Source organism: Priapulus caudatus, unplaced genomic scaffold (assembly GCF_000485595.1).
Source record: "Priapulus caudatus unplaced genomic scaffold, Priapulus_caudatus-5.0.1 Scaffold109, whole genome shotgun sequence".
NCBI lineage: Eukaryota > Metazoa > Priapulida > Priapulimorpha > Priapulimorphida > Priapulidae > Priapulus > Priapulus caudatus.
Window position 1 is genome coordinate 274,693 of NW_014577170.1, and position 13,488 is coordinate 288,180.

At 45.8% G+C, this 13,488-nt stretch overlaps 1 protein-coding gene across 1 annotated transcript in view; it reads left to right on the forward strand.

The window, feature by feature from the left end:
• LOC106805325 (multiple PDZ domain protein-like) overlaps positions 1 to 13,488 on the forward strand; it is a gene marked incomplete at its 3' end in the record, with an annotated part of 76,510 nt that overhangs the window by 60,237 nt on the left and 2,785 nt on the right. Inside the window, 2 exon segments of the mRNA XM_014806875.1 lie at positions 9,981 to 10,107; positions 11,894 to 11,983. Coding sequence (XP_014662361.1) covers positions 9,981 to 10,107; positions 11,894 to 11,983 — 217 coding nt within the window.

The following is a 13,488-nucleotide window of genomic DNA, read 5'->3' on the forward strand; positions in this document are numbered from 1 at the left end:
CGGGCTATTTTATTGACAAAAGTATGTAACTGTTGTTTGTGGTGTCGATGCCTGCGAGACCCGGTACAAAGGGTAATCGATCGGTGTAGAAACAAATTCTGAGAAAGCATGCAGTGTGTGAGCTAACGATGAATGTGACGTTTCTTTTCTGCCACTGCAGAGGCGTATAGCAGAGTAAGATCGTCCGGATGTCACCTGCAATCTGACCTTATGACTTACGGTCACAGGCCTCGACCCAGCCGCCTCACCCTCGTCCTGCACCCATACCTTCACCGAGCGCAGTATGTAAGTGTCGTGTCAGTGTAGGGATCCCAATAGGGAACATCTGTTAACGTTACACGGTATATGGTGGAACGTGCCTATTATGTGCTACCATAACATTTTAGTATCTTTTGTGGTAAATTTAACCACTGTTTTCAGATATATGAGTTTTTCTCAGATATATGATCAGATATAATATCATAATATATATATAGATTTCTCAATATAGATAAACCTCGTTCACACGTAACTCGTATTTCTGAAATTACGATTTGGCGAAATACGGTATCTGAGACAAATACGCCGGCCGGATGCGTCACACGCATGATTACGCGTCTCGGCGAAATAGCGGGTATGTGCGAAAAGCCTGTGCGAGCTGCTTTAGTGACCATCAAGCGAAACAATTGCGAAATAAACAATGGCAATGAGGCACCAACGTGCCGAATGCGCGTTCACAACGTAGCATAGAAATCGGTTAATTTAGCGTTCACGACGAGGCAAAATGCGCGGCGCCAAGAAAATACGTACTAAAAACAATCCGATTTGATGGTAAAAACGCGCTTCCCAGACCCCGCAATAATTCCGTGCTTGAAATACCGGATCTCTTGACCGGGCCCCCGCAAAAAAAAATTTCCTCGTTCACTGTACCTAATAGTCGGATTTCTGAAGCCGCGGTATTTTATAATAGACTGGCCGCGCTCGACAGTTCCAGTGTAACGCGATTGAACTGTCCGAGTGCGACCAGTCTACGTATTTTATAGTTCGCAGTTGTGCGTCATTGCATTGTTTATTATTCGCATTGTTTCGCTTGAATGTTAAAGTCAAGGTGCTCGCAGCTCGCAAATACCAGTATTTCTGGATGCCGCGAATCAGCGTGTAACGCTGGCCGCTTATTTGCTCAGATTCGTATTCGCAATATACCGATTTCAATAAATACGCAGGTCCCGTGGAAACGACCTTAATATATATTATAATACTTAGATTTCTCATCAGATTATACGTCATATTAGATGTCTTAGAATGATATATATAACATGATCTTTTTGTCAGATATAAGTAAGTTTTCTCAGATAAGTAGGGGTTAATGAAGGGCAGTGTAGACTTGACGATGGAGTGCAGAGAGCGTGGCTTTTCTTCGTTTGATTGCAGCTTATGACAACGTGTTTGATTCTTTTATTCTCGGTTCATTTAGCTTCGCGCGCAATTAAATCCGAAATCATATAAGTAATTTATAAGTGTTATATTAAATAGGTTGAAAGATTTAAGACATATGGAAACTCAGTGCAATATTATTATAACACATTTTTTGCACAAAGCAAGTACGTCGGCCTGTTTAGACCAGGGGCACAACATACGATACAGTGGTGCAGTGGCGCAGATAGCTCGCCTTTGCAGGTATATGTCGCATCTAGTTTTTTTATCTCACTCCGAAGCTAGGCACAGAGAGATGCCCTGCCCCAGGACAGCATGAGAAAGCGTAATGATTGGTGGCGACTTGAAGCATTAGCCAGCCTATGTTGATGCCAGATACGTACCCGTAAAGCATCCACGACGGCCTCCGTTCTCCATTACAGTCAGTATTACCACACAGCGAACAGAAACGCACTGCTGGGCGTTCTCGAGAATAAACGTCCTTGTAAAAAGAATATAGAGAAAGAGATAGAGATTTCTATCCGAAAAGCCATTCGAGACCACCCGGGATCTACGTCAGGTGAAAGTCGCTGACGAGTGAATTTTATTGCTATGATTCAACATGGCTCTGCTGCGCTTCCAGGTTCGACTGGCTCAGGAGACTGCAAGATATGCCACCGCTTCCAGCAGCTCGGAGAGGAACCATGTTCGTTAAAGAAGGGTCAGATCAGCTAGGTATGTATGACGCACGCATGCACACACCGCGAGGGCACCGTCGGCAAGCACGAAAGAACGAACGCACGAACACACGCACCACACACACGCAGACGCAGCGCACGCACGTACCACGGGGGGTACACGGGCGACGCACACACGACGTTCGCCGCACGCGCTGCTTGAAGCACGCAGCACGCTGCACGCACGCACACACCACAGCACACAGCAACACACAGCAGCACACGCTGAAGGCGCTTGTGCGCGAAGGACCGAACAAACGATGCGAACGCACACACAGAACGCACTGCAATCGGCACGAATACGTAGCACACAAACGCAGCCACCGGCACGAAACACGTCTACACATCAAACTACGCCACGCACGAACACGTATACACACAAACGGCACGCACGCACGAAACACGTACACACAAACGCACGCACGCACGAACACGTACACTACAAGCGCACAAGCACGCACGGAACACGACGCACAACAAACGCACGCACCGTCCGCAAGAGACACACGCACAGCACATACACACGCCACGAACACACGCACGAACACAACGCACAGCACACACAGACGCACACATAAATGCAGCGTACGCACACATATCACACACTGGCACACATAGGTTATTCGTAAAGCCTTTAGAACGCAACCATTTTGTTTTCTCGTCTGTGATGTCGCAACCATAGGACAGGTTTAGAAAATCGAAGCAATAACACAAACCGACAAGATACTTCCTCGCTCTCACCTGCTGGTGATAGTATTTATTGGGCTGGCAAAAGCTTCATAATTATGCCATTGATGTTTATGTGGTATTAATGTGGGCACAAATATGCAGTTGTGAAGGGAACGGCTGTGTAAAGCCAATGGTGTCGTTCAACGAAAACTTAATTAGGCGAATAGAATGCTACTCGTCAATAAGCTATTTGTAAACAGCCATTTCTATTGTGGAGTAGAGTTTAGATAAAAACGGGACGCCGTGTATAATATTTAAACGTAATATTCGCAATAATAGGATAGGAATGGCGTTTCATCAGAATAAATATGGCAGTTTAAGGTTGTAATATTTAGCAGGAATGACCGCCGCTTTCGCTAATTCAATCTCAACCGTTAATCACCGGCAAATACACAACAACTCGCGATACGTGCCGTGGTTCGCATGTAAATAACACTTCGTTCTCGTTCCACCAGGTCAGTTGTTGAGGGCTGTAGAAAGAGGCTTATCAATCGCTGCATATGAAATCTGACGCAAGCTGGCGCCATCTCTTCGGATGGTCGCCATCGAGCCGGGCGATTTATATCGTCAGCATCACAATGAGTCATGCGCAAGATCACTAATCGGAGGCGGCCGCGCCATCTGCGGCGCTCCCTCCGCGTGCTCGCAACAGACATATAGGTGTTGTGGAGCAACACCGACCGGCTGATGTGCTGCTACATTCAGCGCAGCGGTGGAGCAGCAGCAAAAGCGGCAGCAGTAGCAGCAGCCAGGCAGTAGATAGGCAGAGTGGACAGTGGCAGCAGTGCAAGCAGCACACACGCAGCAACAGTATAGCGGCACAGGGGTGGTGCAGCCAGCAGCAGTAAGTATCGGCAATGAAGGCGTAGGCAGCAGCAGCAGCATTTTTCATCTACTTACATCTGTCCTCATAATTCTTCAGTTGTGCATCATAGAAATATATCAGTTTGCATCACTGTTTCCCTATATTATGTATTGCAGGGCCTCAAATGTTGCCAAAAAGCAAAGTAGTGATATATTTTGGACATTGCTTCACCGACGTTATGCAGTTACACACAGACACACGCACTTACAGCACGCGCACACACAGCACAGCATCACACAAGCACATCGAATTCAATGCGTGTAAACTGATATACGGTAACTATCATATGGGTAGGTAAGTTATTGATTTCGACATGCGTAATTTAATTGCCGTGTAAATGACTTTCGCGTTTTATCGCCTCGCACTATACTATATATAGTACATCTACTCACCCGTGTGTCTCATAATTCTCAAGTTATATCATAGTGTGATAATCGTTTTCATCGTTTCTCACAGTATCAGCTACATAAAATACAAACTAATATACGGTAACCCATCATGTCGGGAGGTGAGTTAATGATTTCGACATGCGTGATTTAATTGTCGTGTAAATGGCTGTCACGTTATTTTGTCGCGCAGTATCAACTACATTCCTGCCATGGATGCGCAAGTACACCGCGAGTCGGCGCTGCTCGCTATGAAAACGGGACCACTGGCAACGCCCCCTATACAAACATCGCCAAAGTGAGTGCCAAGCATCCGTTCCTGCACGTTACTTCTCTCCATGTGTGTGTGTGTGCGTGGTATATACATGCATACAGCTGCTGCATGTTCACCACACTTTCACCATTTCGTTGTACTTGTAGTGTCGTAGGAGAAATGGATTCTTCGGGGGTGGGGACTACGAGTTAAAAGATGGAATCTCGGGGTGGGGATACCATTATTGTAGTTGGCTGGGGGTGGGGAGTACCCTATCGTTATGTGGGCGGGGTGGGGGATAGCGTTTTGTATGTGGTGGGGGTGGGAGTACTTATGTTAATGTGGTGTGTGGGTCGTACCTTATCGTAATGTTGGGCGGGAGTGGGAGTACCTATACGTTATTTGGCGGGGGGGGGGAAGTACGCTTATCAGTTTGTGGGCGGGGGTGAGGAGTACGCTTATCCGTTATGTGGGCGGGCGTCGGGGGGAGTACTTATTGTTATTGTGGGTCTGGGGTGGGGGAGTACCTTATCATTATGTGGGTCGGGGTGGGGAGTACGTATGTATATTGAGGCGGGGGGTGGGGAGACGCATTGTATGTGGGCGGGGTGGGGGAGTAAGTTATCGTTATGTTGGGGGGGGTGGGGGAGGTAATGCTTAGTTGTTAGTGGGAGAACGGGGGTGGGGGAGTATCGTATTGTTATGTGGTGCGGGGGTGGGGGATAGTACCTTATCGTTATGTGGGTCGGGGGTGAGGAGTACCTATTGTATGTGGGGTGGGGGTGGGGGAGTACTGTAATTGTTATGTGGGTGGGGTGGGGGAGACATCCTATGTTATGGTGTCGGGGGTGGGAGTAACCTTATTGTTTGTGGGCTGGGGCGTGGGGATTACTCTTAAGTTAATGTGGCGGGGTTGGGGGAGTACTTATCAGTATAGTGGGCACGGGGGAGAGGGGAAGTATCTCTATTTCATGTGGGCAGGGTGGGGAGTACACTTATTGTACATGTGGGCTGGGGGTGGGGAGTAGAGTGGTTTAGCACTTTAACTCTTAATAAAGGGGGTCTTATTCGGGCTTGACTAGCCGACTCGACTGGAAGCACTGGCTTGCAAAGTTCACTGACGACTGCAGTGCTTAGAGTCGAAGTCGACTAAGACGACGCGAGCCGCCCGACTGGCGCCACTAGTCTCGGAATAGAAGCAGTGAGGGGAAACCCAAACTGACGCCACTAGTCCGCTGCGGATCGCTTGCTCAGTTTGCTTCGAAATCGCATGCTTCAGTCCCAAGCCGTACATAAGTCCCCCTATTACACAACTAATTTATATATAAATATATAAATATATATGAGGATATATATATATATATATATTTATGAATAAAAATAAATATAATAATGTGCATGCAGCTGCATGGTCAGGCGTGCAAAGCCGGAAACAGATCTGTCATACTCGTGCTCAACCCCGTCTAAGACGTTCATTTCGCCCGTCACTTGTTCCTATCTGAGAAACACTAGAACATTCATCGTTAGTCAACGAATATCTTTCTCATCTGTGCGGTGCTTATCCGCTGTTTGTACGAAGTGTCGGTGGTGTGTATAACTAGGGGTTAATAATGACAAATGGCAATTGCAATGTGTCATTATTAACGCTCATAGGGTCTATGTCCCCCAAGGTACTGCCGGAACGTACCCCGGTTACGGTCCGGTATACTGGACCGTACCTCTGAACTATTTGATAGGTTAAGGGTTAGGTTTAGGGAGTAAGCGTAGGCGACTACTAGACTCGATTAATGAGTAGGCGAGGTACGGTGCCGACAATATACGCATAAGTACCGAAGGGTACGTTCCGTCCGACAGTACCTGGGGGACATAGACCCTCTCAGCATTATTAACCCCGCTGGTATCAATTATATCGTAGAGCCCTGTACCGCTGGTCACGGGATGTGAACCGGCCCGCAGCTGTATAGCTGTGAGACTCCGTGTTGGTGTCCCGTGAAATGGTCTCACGTAGAGTAGATTGAACTATACTGTGATTTTCTCTCTGTGAGGGACGTCCTGCATCGTGATTTCGAGTAGAGGTAAGAGACTCGTGCTGTCTGTCTACCTGCACTTTGTTTCGTTCATGGTAGACAGCGTTCTATTGGGGCCTGTGTATCGTTAGTAGTGATATTTGGTGTTGCGTAATAGACTACATGAATCTATAGAGCGATGCAGTAGTTCGAATACGCCAAGTGTTTCGCCGAAAAGTGTACCTCTATTTCCTTTTTACAGTTTGTTATTTGGCCCCGAGTGAAATTTGAATATTCTTCTTCGTGGCGATAGATGCAAGCAATTGTTAATTGGCTTTGGGTTGTTATGATGTCAAGAAATTCTCTCAATGATCTCTCATAACTAGTGCGGTTAGATTTCTGTGTAAAGCGCAGGCGAAGCGGTGACTGTGATGTAAACCTTTTTTCTATGTGTGCGCGCGCAAGTGTGGTGTGTTGTATGCGCCGCACCAGTGTGTGTGCCGCGTGTGTTGTGCGTCTGGTCGTGCCTGTATGTGTTCGTGGGTTCGTGCGTGCGTGCGTGCGTGCGCGCGCGCGCGTGTACATCTCTTCAAAGAGACAACATTAGAGTTTATGTGCTCTAATAGCAGCTAGATATAGATACGATAATTATTTTTATGTTGTTGCCCAGAAATTATGTATGAATAACTGAATGAGTGATTGCATGCGCCGGTGACAGGATAAAGTGAGATATAGAGACATGCGGTATGAGGAGCATGATATATTTCATCGGGCTGTCCCATTGTCTGTTCCTCAACTCGTAATGTTCTTCACTTCTATAGTTCTTCTTCCGCCTTTCATATTTATAAGTCTCCAGCAGTGTGACTGAAATTGCCAAGACACACCTGTGTACGGCGTTTAGGTCATTTTTACACTCGCCTTAATTTGTAATGCAGTCTGGTAAAATTGTTACCTAATTCATGATTTCTGATGAGTAGAGGTTTTCTTCCTTCGGTAAAATTTCAGGTTGTGAACCAATAGCATACAAAAATTCCAACTAAACACCGGATTGCGGTTATATAATGTGTGTATGGTCGCGTGTATGCGCGCGTGGGCGTGTCTGTGCGTGCACGCGTACGTGTGTGTGGACGTAACAGACACCAGGCCAAAGAGAACTGGCTGAGTGTTGCGCACTGGTGTCAATCTACCTTAGCTTCTCATCTTCCCTCAACATGGGTGTGTTGTCATGGAAACAAACAATACTCCTTATAAAAACTCGATGCATGTTCCGTCACTCTTTCCCCCCGGTGTTCCTCTACCTAGTTATGTGAATGAATCTGACTTGACAGGTAAAATATGGCAGTGTACGTTAAAGGCGCAGCAGTGTGTTGCGACTTGTATGTGTGGTATGTGTGACTCGACTTGTGGGTATTGTACACGACGAAAGGACATGTATGAAAGCAGCTGATATATCGGTGTGCAGCGTGAAACGATAGTCCATAGAACGTTAACTGTGATGCTTCTTTCTTCGTGTGTTCGCATAAATCAGTATATGACACATATGAATAGTAATAAACCCAGCGGACAAGTGGTTCCTACCCCCCCTCTTTTATAGCTGCGATCTAAATTGTTCTTCCCCTGGGCGTAAGGCTGGTATTGCGACCCAGAATCTAGTAGTGTGGCTAAAGCTAGGTTTTGCTACGCAAACTCTGCCCGTTAAGGATAGATATTTAACCAAAATTCTTGTCCTTAAGGCTAGATTTGCAACCCAAATTCTGGTCGTTAAGGCTAGATTTGCAACCCAAATTCTGGTCGTTAAGGCTAGATTTGCAACTCAAATTCTGGTCGTTGAGGCTAGATTTGCAACCCAAATTCTGGTCGTGGGGCGACTTTTGCGACCCATTCTGAGGACTGGTGGGTTTTGGTCGTGGGACCAACCCAGCATACTCCCCCACACTTGCTTCAGCTACTGTTGGGCGTCAAATGAAACTTCTGACACTCATTTGAGACACTTAGTGACTTTGAATTGGTTTCAGACTAGGTCTGGGTCGCATACAGGCGGTTAGGAACCACTCCCACTGTCCGTTATACTCATTTAGGGAATACATGTATCTGTGTAGTGAAAAATGGTTTAAGAAGAATATATTTGGGCATGCCAATAGAGCATAAGTGGGCAAAGTCGATGAAACTCAACCTAGTGGCAAAGAATTTAATTTAACAATCAAAATTGAAATCTAATCGAAAACTATTATACCGTAAGAATATTATAAGTCAATATATAATTTGTGTATATTTTTACTGTTAGGATAGTTTTCATTGGTCAGTTCTTTTCAGTTGCAGTCTCTGTGCACCATACCATAATAATGTTTTATCATAAAATTTGAAATTTAATTTACCGTAGTGTTGGTTGGTCACCACACAGTAAAAAGAACTACAGATATGAATAGAATAGATAATACTATATATAATATATATAGTATATCTACTAGTAGTATATATAAAACTTTTCCAATAATGATTACAATACGGAAACTATAGTGGGCGATGATGTGCAATTATTATTATTATTATTATTATTATTATTATTATTATTATTATTATTATCAATATGATACAGTAACTACAGTGACTGTGCAATAGTGATCAGTTGTGCGAATATTGTTATTAGTAATATTAATTTGTATATATGCTGATTACAGCTGGCAGTGCGATAGGAAAATATAGGAAGTTACTCGTTACTTTACCAATTTTTTTAAATAAATGTTCAAAGCCACAATAAATATAATGTCAATATAACACGCGATGTGCGAACTTTGCAGCCGCACAACCGGAATCACGATATCCTCTCACCTCATGTTCATTTGTAGAATGTGCACTGCATTGGTCGGTCAGAGCAAAGGGCTGTTCCGTATATTTACTAACTTCACATGAAGTCAGACGCTATTGGGTGGCAATCCCTTATTGCAAACATTGCTACGAGTTCCTGGATGCATTGTTCTTGACGAGTTTGAAAATAGCGTTATATGCCTTTATATGCGTCCCTCGCGCTGGCAGAGTATATACAATCTGCGGGCAAATAGAACGGTCTAGTTGTACAGCTTACTGATTTTCGTTCGGGATGTGAACCTTGGAAGTCGACTTGATAGGTTCAGTTCGCATCTAGTGATTCTTGGAGTTTCTTCTCTAGGAATTTTCCACGTTCTACACGTGCACGAGGATTTGCTCAGTGTCGGTTGCTCGTGTACGTGTTCGCATGTTTGCCAGCTGTTAATTACGGGCTGTGTTGGATCACCGTATATTTACACACTACTAGCTGCGTCGTATTGTTTAGCGTGAGAACTGTTGCAAAGGCACCTGCTACGTATACCTAGTGGGCAAACTAATCGTTGTCGTTCTTGCTAAGGTGAATGAAAATTACAGCAATGTGTGTAATTAATTAGCAACAAGCGTGCGGTTTTTGTCGCTATTTTATTGACAAAAGTATGTAACGTGTGTGTTTTTGGTGTCGATGCCTGCGAGAACGTACAAAGGTGTCACTCGATCGTGTGAGAAACAAATTCTTGAGAAAGCATTGCAGTGGTGTGATGCTTAACCGATCGAATTGTCTGACGTGTTCGTTTTCTCCACTTGCAGAGGCGGTATAGCAGAGAAGAGCGCCGTGATGTCACCGCAAGTGACCTTATGACTTACGGGTCACAGGCCTCGACCCCAGCCGCCTCACCTCGTCCCTCACCCATGCCTTCACCGAGCCTCAGTATTGGTAAGTGTCGTGTCATGTGTAGGGATCACAATAGGGAACAGTTTCTTGTTACTTACACGGTATATGGTGGGAATCGTGCCTATTATTTGCCTACCCATACATTTTTAGGTATATTTTTGTGGTAATTTAACCACTTTTTCAGATATATGAGTTTTTTCTCAGATATATGATTCAGATATATATCATAATATATATATTAGATTTCTCAGATATAAGCCTCGTTCACACGAGACCTCGTATTTCTGAAATACCGGATTTGCGAAATACGGTATCTGAGACAAATACGCGGCCGAGCGTTCACACGCTGATTCGCGGCTCCAGAAATACGGTATTTGCGAAATACCGAATCTGAGACAAATACGCGGCCGAGCGTTCACACGCTGATTCGCGGCTCCAGAAATACGGTATTTGCGAGCTGCGAGCTGCTTTAGTGACAATCAAGCGAACAATGCGAAATAAACAATGCAATGAGCACCAACTGCCGATATTGCCGCGTTCACACGTAGCAAGAAATCCGGTATTTAGCGTTCACACGAGGCAAAATGCGCGGCCCAAGAAATACGGTATCTAAACAGATCCGGTATTTGATGTAAATACGCGGCTTCCCAGACCCCGAATAATTTGCCGTGCTTGAGAAATACCGGATCTCTTGGACCGCGCATTTCCTCGTTCACACGCTAAATATCGGATTTCTGAAGCCGCGTATTTTATAGACTGGTCCGCGCTCGACAGTTCCAGTGTAACGCGAGTGGAACTGTCGAGTGCGGACCAGTCTACGTATTTTATCGGCAGTTGGTGCGCATTGCATTTCGCATTGTTCGCTTGATTGTTACTAAAGCAGCTCGTAGCTCGCAAATACCGTATTTCTGGAGCCGCGAATCAGCGTGTGAACGCTTGGCCGCGTATTTGTCTCAGATTCGGTATTTCGCAAATACCGTATTTCATAAATACGAGGTCTCGTGTGAACGAGGCTTATATATATATATATATATTAGATTTCTCAGATATATATATTAGATTTCTTAGATATATGATATATAATATGATTTTTTCTCAGATATATAAGTTTTTCTCAGATAAGTAGGGGGTTTTATGAACAGTGTAGACTTGGACGTATGGGTGGGAGAGAGTCTGTTGCGTTTTTCTCGTTTATCAGCTTATTGACAACGTGGTTCTTGATTCTTTTATTCTCGTTCATTTTAGCTCGCCCCATTATAATTCCGTAATCATAAAGTAATTTATAAGTGTTATATGAAATAGGTTAAAAGATTTAAACATATTTAATACTCAGTGCAATAGTTATTATAACACATGTTTTTGCACAAAGCAAGTACGTCGGCTGTTTAGACCAGGGGCACAACATACGATACAGTGGTGCATTGCCAGGATATCTCTGCCTTGCAGGGTTAGTGGTCCCTCTAGTTTTTTTTTTATCTCACTCCGATCTAGGGCACAGAGAGGGATGTGCCCTGCCCAGGGACACATGAGAAAGCGTAATGATTGGTGGGGACTTGAACATGAGCCAGCCTTGTTTGATCCAGATACGTTACCCGTAAAGCTATCCACACTCTCCGTTCCCATTACAGTCAGTATACCACACTAGCGAAACAGAACGCTACTGCGTTCTCGAGAATAAACTGCCTTGTAAAAGAATATGAGAGAAATGAGATAGAGGATTTTCTATCCGAAAAGACACTCGAACCACCGGGATTCTACGTCAGGTGAAAGTTCCGACCGATGAATTTTTATTGCTAGTGTATTCAACATGGCTGCTGCTCGCTTTCAGGTTCGACTGGCTCATGGAGCTCAGATATCCCACCGCTTCCAGCAGCTCTGGAGAGGACCATTCGTTTAAAGAAGGGTCAGAGTCAGCTAGGTATGTATGACGCACGCATGCACGCACGCGAGGGCACGTGCGCAAGCACGAACGAACGGACGCACGAACACACGCACACACACACGCACGCACGCACGCACGTACGCACGCACGCACGCACACACACGTTCGCGGGCACGCGCGTGCTTGAAGGCACGCATGCACGCATGCACGCACGCACACACGCACACACACACACACACACACACGCTTGAAGGCGCTTGTGCGCAAGGACGAACAAACGATCGAACGCACACACAAACGCACGCACGCACGAATACGTACACACAAACGCACGCACGCACGAACACGTATACACACAAACGTACGCACGCACGAACACGTATACACACAAACGCACGCACGCACGAACACGTATACACACAAACGCACGCACGCACGAACACGTACACACAAACGCACGCACGCACGAACACGTACACACAAGCGCACGCACGCACGAACACACGCACAAACAAACGCACGCACGCCCGCACGAACACACGCACACACATACGCACGCACGAACACACGCACACACAAACGCACGCACACACACACACATAAATGCACGTACGCACACATACTCACACACTCACACATAAGGTTAGTACCTCTCAGCATTATTAACCCCCTGGTATAACTTATATCGTAGAGCCCTGTACCGCGGCTACGGGCATGTGGAACCGGCCCGCAGCTGTATACTGTAGACTCCGTGTGTGGTGTCTCCGGTGAAATGGTCTCACGTAGAGTAGATGTGAACTATACTGTGATTTTCTCTCTGTACTGGCACGTCCTCATCGTGATCTTTCGTAGTAGAGGGTAAGAGACGTCGTGTGTCGTCTACCTGCATTTTGTTTCGTTCATGTGTAGACAGGTTCTATTTTGCCTGTTGTATCGTTAGTAGTATATGTGTGTGTTTGCGTAAATAGATCTACATGAATCTATAGACGATGCAGTATTTCGAAATACCAGTGTTCCCAAAATGTGTACCCTATTTCCTTTTTTAAGTTTGTTATTTACCGAGTGAAATTTGAATATTCTTCTTCGTGCGATAATGCAGCAGATGTTATTGCGTTTGGGTCTTTTATGATGTCAAGAAATCTCTCAAATTTGATCCCTTCATGACTTGCGGGTTAGCTTTCTTGTGTAAGCCAGCGAAGCGGTGAATGTGATGTAAACCTTTTTCTATGTGTGCGCGCGCAAGTGTGTGTGTGTGTGTATGCGCGCGCACGTGTGTGTGCGCGTGTGTGTGCGTGCGTGCGCGTGTGTGCGTCTGGTCGTGCCTGTATGTGTTCGTGGGTTCGTGCGTGCATGCGTGCGTGCGTGCGCGCGCGTGTGTGTGTGCGCGCGTGTGTGTGTGTGTGCGTGCGTGCGCGCGTGTGTGTGCGTCTGGTCGTGCCTGTATGTGTTCGTGGGTTCGTGCGTGCATGCGTGCGTGCGTGCGCGCGCGCGTGTGTGTGCGCGCGTGTGTGGGGGTGTGCGTGCGTGCGCGCGTGTGTGTG